The sequence below is a fragment of the Cibotium barometz genome, chromosome 25 (genome assembly GCF_041138505.1).
Source record: "Cibotium barometz isolate CiBa-2024 chromosome 25, ASM4113850v1, whole genome shotgun sequence".
Lineage (NCBI taxonomy): Eukaryota > Viridiplantae > Streptophyta > Polypodiopsida > Cyatheales > Cibotiaceae > Cibotium > Cibotium barometz.
This window is the reverse complement of record NC_141070.1, coordinates 45,131,533-45,146,351: the sequence shown is the minus strand read 5'-3', so window position 1 is coordinate 45,146,351 and position 14,819 is coordinate 45,131,533. Positions and strand designations below refer to the sequence as shown.

The 14,819-nt window shown below is 45.1% G+C and overlaps 1 protein-coding gene across 1 annotated transcript in view; it reads left to right on the top strand.

The window, feature by feature from the left end:
- LOC147624613 (uncharacterized) overlaps positions 1-14,819 on the top strand; it is a 55,238-nt gene that overhangs the window by 26,699 nt on the left and 13,720 nt on the right. Inside the window, exons 2-4 of the mRNA XM_086819629.1 lie at positions 13,555-13,820; positions 14,297-14,418; positions 14,653-14,735. Of these exons, the coding sequence (XP_086675755.1) occupies positions 13,555-13,820; positions 14,297-14,418; positions 14,653-14,735 (471 nt within the window). The remainder of the gene's footprint in view (positions 1-13,554; positions 13,821-14,296; positions 14,419-14,652; positions 14,736-14,819) is intronic.

Genomic DNA, 14,819 nt, shown 5'->3' with positions numbered 1-14,819 from the left:
TGCCCGGAATATGAGGACTTGGCTTTCCGCTGGGACTTGTGCCTTTGTGTACATGCCCGGAAACGCCCGGAGGACTTGGCTTTCCGCTGGGACTTGTGCCTTTGTGTACATGCTCGGAAACGCCTGGAGGATAGCTTTCCACTGGGTCTGGTATTGCATATACTTGCCTGGAAACGCCTGGTCTTATATGGTTTCATGAACGGAAATTGCTCATGCCAATGCTGCATTGCATAGCATCTTTATGTGCTTGCCTGCAAATGAAATTGCATGCTGTTTTCATGCCTACGTGACCTATGTGTAGTTCCGGGCTAGGGGACGCCCGCGCGTGAACCGTGCGTGTGAAACTGTCTGCTGACATGGTTGTGTGGCATGTGAAAAGGTGGTAAGTATTACCCAATCTAGGCTCAGATAGCCCTTAGGACTTAGCCAATAATTATAAGTGAGTGCGTTTCCATTTCATTAAAGTTTGGGCGCCCAAAAGTCACTTATAAATTATGACCGCTTCCAAGTTCACACTCACTGAAATCGTGAGGCGGACAAGACTCAATGTCCAGGACCTGATCCTCCCTTTTACTCATAAATGGGCATCTCCCCATGTCCCTTCACCTGATTGGACCCCAATGTTGGGGTAAAGGCATTATGCCCGCCCTTATAGTGTGTACAAGTCCATAAGTTTTATAGTACATAGTACACTTAGTACTTTTAATGTACTAAGTGCACTATGTGTACTAGAGCAAATGTACATGTGTGATAGGGGAGTCACACACTCATACTTGTGAGTTGACTTATCCCCACATGTCTCTCTCTCTCTCTCCCTTCTTCTGTGTGTGTGTGTCTCCCACATGAAATCCTAACTCTCTACAGCTGAGCTTCCATAGCTCCTTCAACTGGTATCAGAGCACGAAGGAAATCAGTTTGGCCGTTGTGCAGACAAGGTTTTATCCCACATGTTGACCCTGCTGTCTGCTGTTGCGTTCCCATGTTGCTACACCTTTAGCCTTCGAATCTCTCTGTGATCGCTTTGCTTACAGGTAGTAGCTTTTGTTTCACACACCCGTGGAGGTCCCGTCGCCCACTACCTTGCCTGCACCTGTGGCCGCTGTGCCCACCATCGCCAGCTGTGACTGTCGCTGCCTCCTGTGGCTCTTGCAGCAACCCACCTGTGCCCTGTTGCACTGACTGTAGAAGCCCGACTAGCAAGCCATCTAACGCCTCCTGCAGCCCCTACGTCAGCAGCAAACTACGCAGTGCCACCAGCCATGCCCCTGGGGGGTGGTTTCCGTCCAGCGGCGTAGACGGTCTCCCGTGGCACATCCTCATCTTCAGGTGAGAGCTCTTCATTGCTTCACATCAAGAAGCTTGAAGGCTCACATAATTATGACATTTGGCAAACCCAGTGCTATAATGTGTTGCTCCAGAAGAAGCAGCACAAGCCCATCAAAGAAAGGGGTATAATGCCCGCTTCTCTTACTGCTGAAGAATGGGAAGATATGGATGAGCTGGCAAGATCCACCATCATGTTGTCTGTGTCAGACACTTTACTTTTCAGCATACGTGAAGAGCAGACAGCTTGGGGAATGTGGCAAAGATTGCAGGACTTGTATACCCAGCAAAGTGCCTCAAGCAAAGTGTATTGGTTGAAGAAACTCATAGGTCTTCAAATGAAGGAAGGGGCGTCTATGACAGCCCATCTAAATGAGTTTAATGGTGTTGTCAGCCAGGTCATCAATCAAAAGTTGGCAATGGACAATGAGTTCAAAGCCACCTTTCTCTTATGCACTTTGCCAGAGAGTTGGGACACATTCAGGACAGCCACTAGCAATTCAAATTTCAAATGCTATGCTGTCATATGCAGATGTGGAGGGTGCTCTCCTTCAAGAGGAGATGAACAGGAAGAACAACTCTGTTGGAAAGTCCAATGCAATGAATGCACGTGGGAGATCCCAGCAAAGGGGTAAAAGCCAAGAACGGGGAAGGAGCAAGTCCCGCTCCAAAAAGGACTTGGAATGCCATTATTGTGGCAAGAAGGGACATTTCAAAAAGCAATGCTACAAATGGAAGAATGATCAAAAGGAAAAAGGCAAAGGAAAAGACAAAGACAAAGATGAAGCCAAAGATGCAAAGCCAAAGGGCAAAAGTGGAGTCAAGATTGAAGAAGTCAATGTGTCACATGCAGGTGACAGTGAGGATGAAGTCCTATTCATGTCTTCACTTGATGCCCATTCACTCCATGCAGGAGATGGTGATGGTATGCACTCATGGATCATTGATTCAGGTGCCTCCTTTCATGTCACAGGTTGCAGAGACTTGTTTGTCAGGTATACTGCTGGCAATGAAGGAGTAGTTTATTTGGGTGACAACCATGCATGCCAGATTCTTGGCAGAGGTGATGTGAGGCTTGTGTTTTCAGATGGCTCACAGCTTATGCTCCATGATGTCAGGCATGTGCCTGAGATCAAGAAGAACCTGTTTTCTACTGGACAGCTTGATGATGCTGGTTATGTTACCACATTTGGTGGTGGAAAGTGGAAGATTAGTAAGGGCTCACTGGTTGTTGCCAGAGGCTCTAAGGTGGACACTCTTTACTTGATGCATGCTAATGTTTGTCACCATGCTAATGTAAATGCAACCGAGCTGCCGGAAATTTCTATGTGGCATAGCCGGTTGGGACACATGAGTGTCAAAGGAATGGAGCAATTGTCTCTTTTTGGTTACTTGCCTTCTCTAAAGTTCTCAAGTTTTCAGTTTTGTGAGCATTGTATATATGGCAGGCAACTCCAGTCCCCCCACAAGAAAGCTCTTGGACAGAAAGATGCTCAGTTAGAGCTTGTGCATACAGATGTATGTGAGATGCCTCAGCTTTCTTTGGGAGGGGCAAAATATTTTGTCTCTTTTATTAATGATGCCACACGCAAGGTGTGGGTTTATCCTCTTCGTTTGAAGAGTGATACATTCTCAGTGTTTGAGAAGTTTGTTGCTCATGTTGAGAATCAAACTGGCAAAACACTGAAGGCTTTGCGTTCCGACAATGGTGGAGAGTATATGTCCAAACAGTTTCAGGACTTTTGTGATGCTAAAGGCATCAAGAGGGAGCTCTCTGCTCCTTATGATCCTCCACAAAACGGGACAGCAGAGAGGATGAACAGGACCATTCAGGAGAAGGTCCGTTCTATGTTGTCACATGCTGCGTTACCTCATGGTTTTTGGGCTGAAGCTGTTATGACAGCCGTTCATCTTATAAACAAGTCACCTAACACGAGGCTTGGTGGGAAAGTGAAGCCTCCGTCCTACAAGCACTTGAGAGTGTTTGGTTGCATTGCGTACGTGCACATACGCAAGGAAATACGCACCAAACTTGATCCTAAGTCTCACAAATGCATATTCCTAGGATATGGTGACAGAGGTGAAATGGGGTATAGACTTTGGGATCCAGTGAATAGAAAGATTATATGCAGCAATGATGTTATTTTTGATGAAACATGCATGTATAAGGAGCCTGCAAGGCAACAGGAGCCTGGCAGAGTCATCTTTGATGATGATGGACATCATGGACAACAACCAAGGGCTGTAAATCAGCCATTACAGCAACAAAACCAGCCCTTAAATGGTGCTGGAAATGGTCCAAATGGACAGCCAGAGAGGGCAGAAGATATCCCTATGGATATCCCACAGTTAGAGGAGATACCGGGCATGATCTTTCAACCTTATGGCATGGAACAGGAGCCACCAATAGGTGATATGCAGGCTGGACAGCAACCTGCAAATGATGGTCATTGGGTATGGAGGTCCACAAGACCCTCCAGACTCCCTGACAGGTTTGTTCCAGGGGTTGACTACTTGATGCTCACTGACTGTGGGGAGCCCTCTTGTTATAAGGAGGCTTTACAGAGGGCAGACAAGGCTCTTTGGGAGCATGCTATGAAGTCAGATATGGATTCTCTGCACAAAAATGGAACATGGAAGTTGGTGCATTTGCCTACAGGCAAGAAGGTTTTGCCATGCAAGTGGGTTTACAGGCTCAAAGTTGCACCTGATGCAAAGCCAAGATACAAAGCTAGGTTAGTGGTTAAGGGCTTCAAGCAGGAATATGGTGTGGACTTTGATGAGATCTTCTCTCCAATGGTCAAAATGACCACACTTAGAGTTGTATTAGCTTCAAGCAGGAATATGGTGTGGACTTTGATGAGATCTTCTCTCCAGTGGTCAAAATGACCACACTTAGAGTTGTATTAGCTTTGGTTGCTCATGATGATCTGGATTTGATTCAGATGGATGTGAAGACTGCTTTTCTTCACGGTGATCTCCATGAGGAGATATATATGCAACAGCTAGAGGGTTATGCAGTGAATGGAAAGGAGAAGCTTGTATGCAAGCTGAAAAAGAGTCTTTATGGGCTCAAACAGGCACCAAGGGAATGGTATCATAAATTTGATACATTCATGAAATCCCAGGATTTCAGGAGGAGTGACATAGATCACTGCTTATATACCAAGAAAGCTTTGGATGGCAGTCTATTGATCCTCATCTTATATGTTGATGATATGTTGATTGCCGGGAAATCTCGTAAAGAGATGGATGCCTTGAAGAAGAGGCTGCATCAGACCTTTGATATGAAGGATTTGGGTGATGCAAATAACATTTTGGGTATGCGGATACTTCGGGACAGAAATCAGCATGTGTTGTATTTGTCTCAGAAGGAATACATTGGCAAAGTTTTGCAGAGGTTCAATATGGATGGGGGGAAGAAGACTAGTACTCCTTTGCCTCCATATGTGAAACTCAGTGCTATGGACAGCCCACAGTCGGATAGTGAGAGGGCTGATATGGCCAAGATTCCGTATGCTTCAGCTTGTGGCAGTCTCATGTATGCTTCAGCTTGTGGCAGTCTCATGTATGCCATGGTTGCTACCAGGCCGGACATTGCATTTGCAGTGGGAGTGGTTACTAGATACATGGCCAAACCTGGCAAGAAGCATTGGGAAGCAGTGAAAGGTGTCATGAGATACCTAAAGGGCACACAGGATATGTGCATCTGCTTTGGCAAACAGGATGCATTAGTGCATGGTTACACGGATTCGGATTATGCCGGTCATCCAGATAACCGGAAGTCTACTACCGGTTATGTGTTTACATTCACAGGAGGTGCTGTGTCATGGATATCCAGGATGCAGAAGTGCACTGCCTTATCTACTACAGAGGCCGAGTATATTGCAGCCACAGAGGCTTGCAAGGAGGCATTATGGCTATCTCGGTTAGTGGTTGATTTGGGTTATACAGGGGATATTTCATTGTTGCATTGTGACAGTCAGAGTGCCATCCAGTTGGCAAAGAACCCTGTCTTTCATGCAAAGACGAAGCATGTGGATGTGAAGTATCACTTCATCAGAGAGGTGATAGAGAACAAGCTGATTCAGCTTGTCAAGATTCATACGGATGACAACCCGGCTGATCTGTTGACAAAGAGTTTGCCTCTAGAGCGGTTTGCTCATTGCAGACACTTGATGGGCATTGGATAAGGCCAGTTTTAGCCTTGATATGGCCTTGTATATTATCATGTACATGCTGATTTTTCTTTTCCTTCATTTAAGGGCACTTTGCCTTTAAGTGGGAGGTTGTTTGGGTAAAGGCATTATGCCCACCCTTATAGTGTGTACAAGCCCATAAGTTTTATAGTACATAGTACACTTAGTACTTTTAATGTACTAAGTGCACTGTGTGTACTAGAGCAAATATACATGTGTGATAGGGGAGTCACACACTCATACTTGTGAGTTGACTTATCCCCACATGTCTCTCTCTCTCTCTCTCCCTTCTTCTCTGTGTGTGTGTCTCCCACATGAAACCCTAACTCTCTACAGCTGAGCTTCCATAGCTCCTTCACCCAATTCACTTACTTATTAAGAGAAATTCGTGTTTTCTCTTCATGAGGATTTTTGGAGGCTGAAAACTCTGTTTTTCCACCATTTCTCTCCATTTTCAAGCTCTCCATAGCCATACCCAACTTGCTAGGGTGTTTTCCAAGCTTCCAAGAGTGTTTCCAAGTGCTAATCACTCTCCTACTCACTCCCAATGACTGAAATTCAGCAAAACAGCGCTCATTTTTGCTGTAATTTCTGGTCTTTTTGCTGAAAACTCTAATTTCAGCCTTCCTTTCTCAAGTTGAACAATAGGGGAAGCTTTCCGAGGGTTCCCTTCATCCTCTTGAAGACTTTTGTCGCGAAGGATTGCGACAAATCGAAGATATCAACACTTCTAAAGCTTCCAACGCGAAGGCTTCCGCTTGCAACAACTTCTATGAAGACTGGTAAGCTAATTGGACAATGTGTTGTCATTACTTACTCAGTAGAAGGGCAGGACTCCTTGTTTAGCCGCTCTGTGTAGTATTTCTCTTGTCCTATGTGCTCTTGAAGATGTTGCTACCTTGCTTGGTAGAACATAGAGCCAATGGTACAAAATATGGGCACTGAAGTCAGGCTGGGCATCAAGGCAGCTCCTTGGTGATCTACATCGACATACCATTGTTTTCTAAATGCTGAATTTCATATGCATTGGCATGGAGGATTTGGCAATGGATGCCCGTGAAGCTATGTATTGAATTTCTCCAATAGTAATACAATTTACTCAAGGGAGGGGTTGGCCGTTCCGGCTCATTGTGTGTCTCTTGTCAATTCAGCAATTTACTTCTTGTATATGAGCAAGTGTCCTTCAAATCTTAGTGTATTTAAGTGTATTGATTAGCATTGTGTTCTACCAAGTTACATTGGTATGAGAGCATACGGTTCTCTTTCACTTCTATCGTGAGAGACGATCACCGTGAACACTAGCTATCTCTACACTTAGAACATTATGGACAGCTATACAATGAATGTTGGAGATGCTAATACAAGAGGCAGGGACAATGAAATGCATGCCTCCAATGCTTTACAAGATGAGCAAACTCATGTGGTGCACAATAGGGAACATGAATATGTGGGACAGCCGTCCCGTGGCAAAGAGAAGATGCAAGAAGAAGAGTCGATAGTCTTGAAGGCTGAACTTACTCGTATGCAGGCTCTTCTCCATGCACAACAACAAGAATTGAATCTCTATCGCCGCGAGGATCCATTGGTACATGATCGTTTGAAGGCCAAGAAAGCTGAATCTTATATGGATCATGCAATGGCAATGATTGCTCAAGAGTTGCACATGCAACCAAGGGATGCAGCACGTGCATACTTGGCTCGTACCGAGGATGCCTATGCAAAAAAGGCAACCATCCCACATGTCTTGGAATCCCCACTGGTGCCCGAACAAGAACTTATGTCTAAGAGGATAAATCTCCATGCTATGGGAGAGGAACAATCAGTGACTTCACGCCATGCAGGAATACCTCATGTAGCCCGTGAAGGATACAATGTTTATGGCACAGGTCAAAATGTATGTCAAATGCCATTGCCGGCTGAAAATGTACATGCACAACACATGCAACATGGGCTGCAATTTTCTGTTGGTGCAGGTATTCCGCGTACTCTCATGCCACTCATGCCTTCGAGTGTGCTCGTGAGGGAGAAGTTATGGCTGAAAATGTATCAATGCATGTTGAGGGGCCAGCCATGCCTCATGCTTACAGGGCACATGTATCTATGCCTTATGCATCACCTTTTGGTCCAAAAATGATGCCAGTTACAGGGGCTGTCCCAATGGACAAACATGGGGGAAAACATGTTGAGATATACACACATGCATCAAAGTCTCGTGACTTTAAACTCGGAGACAAATCTGTGAAGTTTGACACATATCATGGGGAATATGATGCATCAAAGGCACTTGCTTTTATTGCCCAGTTTGATATTGCTTTCAGTGATGAGGATTTCACTCAGAAATCCATGATCCGGCATGTAAGCATGTTCATGAAAGGCACTGCTGCCCATTGGTGGCTCACGGAGAAGCTCTCACCGAATCCTGTTAGATCATGGGAAGAGTTCAAGGAGAGGTTCTATGCTCAATTCTTGCCTCCCAATGCATTGAATGAGATAACAATGAAGTGGGATTGGGTAAAGCAAAATGAGGGGGAATTGGTAAATGCATATGCACAAAAGTTTTGGAAAGTGCTCTTGGAGGTGTCTCCATTTATGCATGTCACCGAGGCGGAAAGGAAGAGAAGGTTTCAATCGGGATTGCAACCCGTGTACAAAGCGGGATTACAAATGTATCCTGGTCATACCTTACACCAATTAATCACAGCCGCCACCGCCACCGAGCAATTGGAACTCAAATTGAGTCGATCCAATAAGGCTAAACCCTCATTTAAAGGCAAAGAGAGGGCTGTCCAAAACCTGCAAAATGATGGACAGCCACCTAAAAGGGACCAAAACCAAGCCAAATCAGGTCCAAAAGCTGAAAATAAGTTTGCCGCCCTTATAAGCCGGCAAACTTTGGTCTTAGTGCTAAGAAGGAGGAGCAATATATGCGTGAAGGCAAATGCTTTACTTGTGGCAGCACTGAGCACATGGCAAGAGCATGCCCAAATAAGAAGAACAAAGCTGAAAATGCTAATGTACCGAAGCCTAATGTGCATATGGTTCCGGATGTACAGGGCAACACTTCACATGATAGCAAAGATAGGGTTGTATGCAAAGCTTGGGGACAACTCAAGAATCAGCCCGCTTTGTTTATGTTTGATGATTATGCATTTGAAAATTTCATATCCACTCAGATGGCAGCTGCTTTGGGTATTGACGTGGAGGACATGGGTCCTCAAATTGAAGCAGGGGCTGCCTTTGTTGGTAGAGAAGTGCAGGTCATGTCTATTTTTGGCAAGTTGCGCATACACATTCAAGGCTATGTGGATCATGAGGATTTTCTTGTGGCGCCTTTGAATGGCTGTGATGTATTGCTTGGAAAGCCTTGGCATACACGTATTGATCCGTGCAAGGCTTACAAGACTAACAGGATCACCTTCATGCATAAAGGCCGAGAACATGTAATTGATGCTGGTGAAGAGGGTTATACCATTCCCCTTGTATCTCATGTACAAATTAAGAAAGTAATGAAAAAGAGTATTTTTGCGTACTTGATTTTTGTACGAGATCTTGTTGAGGAAAATGATGTACATGTAAACACTCTTTGTAATGATAGGTTGAAATTTTTGCAAGAGCACAATGATTGTTTTGCTGATGAGTTACCAAATGAGTTACCACCTGTACGACCGGAAGATCATCGCATTGATCTTGTGCCGGGTACCTCACCACCTAATAGGCCAGCCTATCGTGTAAGTACATCCCAAAAAGAGGAGATCATGAAGCAAGTAAATGAGCTTCTTGAGAAGGGTTTGGTTCAGCCAAGCTCTTCCCCATATTGTTCACCCGTCCTCTTAGTTCAAAAGAAGGATGGATCCTTTCGTATGTGTGGGGATTATAGAGCTTTGAATAAGCTTACCATCAAGAATTGGTTTCCGATTCCATGCATAGACGACATCCTTGACAAGTTGGATGGATCGGCATGCTTTAGCCGAATTGATCTCAAGAGTGGATATCATCAAGTGCGTGTAGTGCCTGAGGATGTACAACACAAAACTGCTTTCAGGACAGCATTTGGGCTTTATGAGGATCTTGTTATGCCTTTTGGTCTTACAAATGCCCCGGCTACATTCAATAGAATGATGGATCGCATATTCCGTGGGTACAGGAAATTTACAGGTGTCTTCTTTGATGACATCCTAGTCTTCTCGAAGACCAAAGAAGAGCATAAAGCTCATTTGACTATTGTTTTTGAAGAGCTCCATAAGCATAAACTCTTCATAAATGCAAAGAAGAGTGAGTTCTTCTTGTCAGAGATACATTATCTTGGGCATATTGTGTCCAAAGATGGAGTGCGGATGGATCCTGCAAAGATTGATGCAATTCGGAATTGGCCCGATTGTGTCTGTGCATTGGACTGGTGTCCATGGCTATTGGTTTATGCTTATGTCACATTCATCCCACACTTGGATGCCACATAGACATATCTGAACAAGAAGCTGCAGGACTTGGAGTTGAAAACTAGTCCCATGTGAGCCCAATCTGGGATGAGTTAGCCAGGGTTCCACTCTATGCGTCTGAGGTCAGATGTGCATTGCCCTGCACATGAAGCAATGCTAGTCCGCGCTGTGAGTCTCCCTCTGGAATGATGTCAAATGTTCTGTGTATTTGGTTTGCAACTGGATGCTAGACCTTTGTGTAGGCATGTAGGTTTGCATGTAGAGATGGGGCCAGCCCATAGGGCTACCCCAAGGCTAAGGTTTGCACTCTTAGTGTGGGCATGGGGGAGGTGTAGAACCAAACCCAAGGGGCAAGGAGGGCCCCGGCTGTGCCCACCAGCCATGACTTCAGCTGGAAGGGGCTGTTGGCCAGCCTTATGGTCTGTAGACAGCCAGCTGACTGGGCCCAGGCCCTAGAGGGGCTGTCGGCCAGGTGTGGGACAGCCCACACAGGCTGCCCAACAGCCCAACAACCGATGTGCAGGGCTGCCCAGCAGCCTGGGCAATGTCCTTGGCCCATGCGCAGAGTGGCCAGCCCACTTGCATAGTGCGAAAGCATTTTATTGCTCAAGACTTGGTCGCGAGCCTTTAATAAAGCTGGCCGACTGGAGGCTTCTAGGAGTATAAATACTCCAGCCAAGAAATGATGAAGATATCTCATTATTCACAATTGCTGAGGGTTTTCAAGGGCCTGAACAGCCAAGGGAAAGCTTAACGCAAGGTGAAAGGTGAAGGTCAAGATTTTTGTTTTATTTTTGCTGATTTGCATCATTCTAATAAAGCAAATACACCATTCGTGGTGGGGGCCCTACAGAGGGTATTCGGGACTCAATACTGTGTCCTCTTCTCTCTCTCTCTCTCTCTCTCTCTCTCTCTTCTGCACATCTACTTCAGTTTTGTGCATTATGTTCATTGTGAAAGATTGCGCTGAATTCTGAGCATTGAAGTTACAGATTCGACCCCGAAGCTTCCGCATGTTAAATTGGTATGAGAGCCTTCTTCAAGTGCGAAAATTCAGCCAAAAAAACCAGAAAAAAAGAGAGATTTTTTTTTCTCGCTGGTGTGGTTGGTTTCTTGACTTCGGTGGACCACCCCCTTTTGGTGAGACTCCTGTCCCTCGAAGGACAGTTGGTTTTCAGCCTTGGGAAGCCTCTGGAAGTTCCCCACACACATAGTGGATGGTCAAATTGCGCTCCAGAAAGGAAGTGCGTTTTCTTGCTATGGCGAGCTACGACGACACGAGAGAATGACAACCTTGGGACCAAAGTGCACCAGGTAGTCCATCTAGGGCATTAGGCATGAGTGTATCGGAGATGTCCCAACAGATGATGTGAGCAATCGCAGAACATGGTACCAAATTGGAAGAGCAGAAGGCGTAGATCTTGGCCCTGGAAGAGCAAACACGTTCTCCAGCTCCTCTTTTTCCTCCTCCTCCCTCTCCTTCCGTTCCCCAGATTCCAGATCCTCTACAAAATGACCTTTTTGAAGGGTCTCGACCGTAGCTGAGTTCTATGCTTGAGGTGCAAATGCGTGCATTGGAGATTGGACAGATGGAAGACCATGCGGCAGTAGCCCGTGCTCTTGCACAAGACGACGCCGGACGACGCGTGGAACACGAAAGATACCTTGTGGCTTTGGATGCAAGAATGACACCGGCGGCTTCCTCGAGTCACTTTCCCGAGAAAATAAACTTCAGTGAGTATAATGGTAAACTCGAGCCGATAACTCTTTATTCCTAGTTGCATCAGTTTGAAGCTTATTTTGCCGCAATTAGAAAAAGTGATATTGACAGAGTGATCTTGGCTAGTTGGTATTTGGAAGGTGAGGCCATTCCTTGGTGGACCCAGTGGGCTCATGCCCACACCAGATTAGGTATGGCAGCTTATGTTTGGGACGAGTTTGTCCTCGACCTTAAACGGCGGTTTCTATCGCCCCATTGCCTTGAGCGACTTGAAGACGAGTTTAGGGGAGCGCGTCAAAATGCGCAACCAGTCCTGCAGTTGCCAATAAGATTTCAAACTTATGTTTGCAGTTGGGCTTATCTAACAAGGACAAGAAAGAGCAGTTTCTTTATGGCCTCGACACGCAAATCCAGTGGGAGGTATGTATGTTTAGGCCAGCCACCTTCGAAGACGCACTCTCGCTTGCACAGAGTGTTGAAATGAAGCACAATGGTAGATAGCCCAAGACTTCCCAGCCTGCTACTCCCAAGGCTAATGTCTCAAGGGGAAAAGGCCAGAACTAGACGGGGTCTTCCCCATGACAGAGCACGGGAGCCTCTGGCTCCAAGAACTCGACCAATGCGCCCAAACTTACTCTAGACAAGAAAGCTCAGGCATGCAAGACAGGTGGTAAATTGAGTGCTATGTCCATGTGACGAAGGTTCCTCTTATGCCTTGATGAATGATGTCAGTGCGCTTGGATGCCACATGGACATATCTGTACAGCATGTGCAACTCTCACTGTGGTCAACAACTCTCAATCTATGAACGTTGGTTGTTTTGAAGCAGAGTGAATGATGTCAGTGCGGAGTTGGATAGGGTGGGATGCGAGTATGGCCCGGTAGATAAGAGAAGTGTCACGTGCATCGTGCACTTGGATGCCACATGGACATATCTGTACAGCATGTGCAACTCTCACTGTGGTCAACAACTCTCAATCTATGAACGTTGGTTGTTTTGAAGCAGAGTGTTTCGTTGGATTAAACCTGCATCTGGCAAGTTTTATGTGACCCCTGTCGGTACAATGAAAGAGTGCATCATCCTTGAAAGGGGATGGATTGCAGCCACTAATTATGTAGTCAGCTAGCAAAGAAGAACTACAGTTGGCAGACAGTTTGAGTCTAGCATTTGGCTTGGGAGTGCTTTGGACGGAGCTATTGTTGGGTGTTGAGCCAGCTGGCTTCCTGTGCATGTGGGTTTTTGGCGATGGTCACTATAAGCAAACGGGTTACGTAGAGGTGTGAGTTTGTTTTAGTGCTCCTTGGGTAAAATGGAAGTATGAGATGAGGTGACTTGGTGCTACTGCAAAGTGAGTGGTTAGGTGGTTGATGTGCTTTGACCAGCTGGTTCTTTTGGTTCCTGTACTGTAGATTGCATTTACATAGCTAACTTTAACACACCGTTATGTTTTCTAGATTTCTTGTTCTCCTTCATTGGTTTTTTTCAAAATTGTTTTAAGTGAATAATATGATCTCTAGTGAGGCATGGCGTGTTTTGTGGTATGAGAATGATTTTCCATGCACATAAGCGAGAATGACTCCTCACCCCAGGGATAAGGTGTTTGTTTGAGCAATAGAGTGTTAGCATTTCAAACTTTGTGTGCTGTAAGATTATCATGTTTTTTCTCTCGTCATTAAAACTAAGTGCATTTGTATTGATTTACCCAAGCTGACTGTAGAACGGGCCTTTTTAAACATTGGTGCAAGTGTGCCACATGCACAAATCCCATATATAATTTACCTGATTGAATGTCATGGATCTTGTGATGTAAGCTTATTTCAAATTGGGCTGTTCTACACGTTGATGCAAACTCACTGCAGAATTGGACTCCTGCAGGTGGGAGAAGGAGTGACCAAATTCATAAAAGGACAGAGGGTGATTCCACTTGGCATGCTGACTTACTTCAAGGATGGACAAGGTACTTGGCAAGATTACATCGTAGTAGAGGAGGCCAATGCCTTCCCTGTGCCCCCTAGTGTGAGTGATGAAGTGGCAGCCCAATTCATCGTTAATCCATGGGCTGCTATGGGCCTTTTAGAGAGGCTAGCTATTCCCAAGGGTGAATATCTCTTGCAAACAGCAGCAGGTTCTACTATGGGAAGGTGAGAATGCTATCTCCTTTTCCTGCAACGAAACATGTGCACGCGCATGTGCACACTCACATTCTCTCTCTCTCTCTCTCTCTCTCTCTCTCTCATAGACTACTGTTTGGTCTCATATACCCTTTTGGTCTTTCGTAGACGTTTATAAAATCTCTCTCTTGCGTCCAAGGGTGCACATGCAGTACGCAGCATGGTTTTTTTTTTTTGTGGGGGGGGAGGGGGCATTCACACATATACATTATGCATACATACAGGCATGCATGTATGCACTTGTGGAGGCATGATTGACTGGTCCAACTTCTCTCTAGTAAAACAACAAGGTTCTGTAAGTTGTCATGTGACACTTTTTGGACTCATAATGCTTCTTCTCATCACCTTTTATTGAGTGTGTATCTGCAAAATATATAATTATGGCTTTGGAAATTACAAATCTTCATGACGAAGGGGTTTTTAAATTTGTGTTACTTGCTATGTAGGTTGATAATACAACTAGCAAAGCATTTTGACATTAAAACAATTAATGTTGTAAGGAGGGAAGAATGGAGAAAAGAGCTGAAGGCCCTTGGTGCAGATGAAGTTATTAATTCAAAGACAGAAGGTACGATTTACCTATCATTGTACACCCAAATACCTTTCTATCTTTGTTTGTGCCTCTGTCTCTTTTTTGTTTTCAGGGATTACATACACACAACTTGATAGACTTTGAACATTTTGTTTTGGTTGTGGTTTCTTGTCGTAGGCATGTGTGCACTCTGTATTTATGCAAGCATGTGCATGACTGCGTGGTGGTTTGAGAATTGTGGATACTGATGAAGGGACATGTGCTTCACAGATGTAAGATCGAGGGTGAAAGAAATTACAGGACAAAAGATGGTGTACGCTGCTGTGGATGCTGTTGCAGGCACAAGCACCAAGGTTTGTTTTTCAAAACTTTTGCGCATTTGGCATATCACATTTTATTGATCTTATGAATGGTCACTGTCTCATACTTTGTTCTTT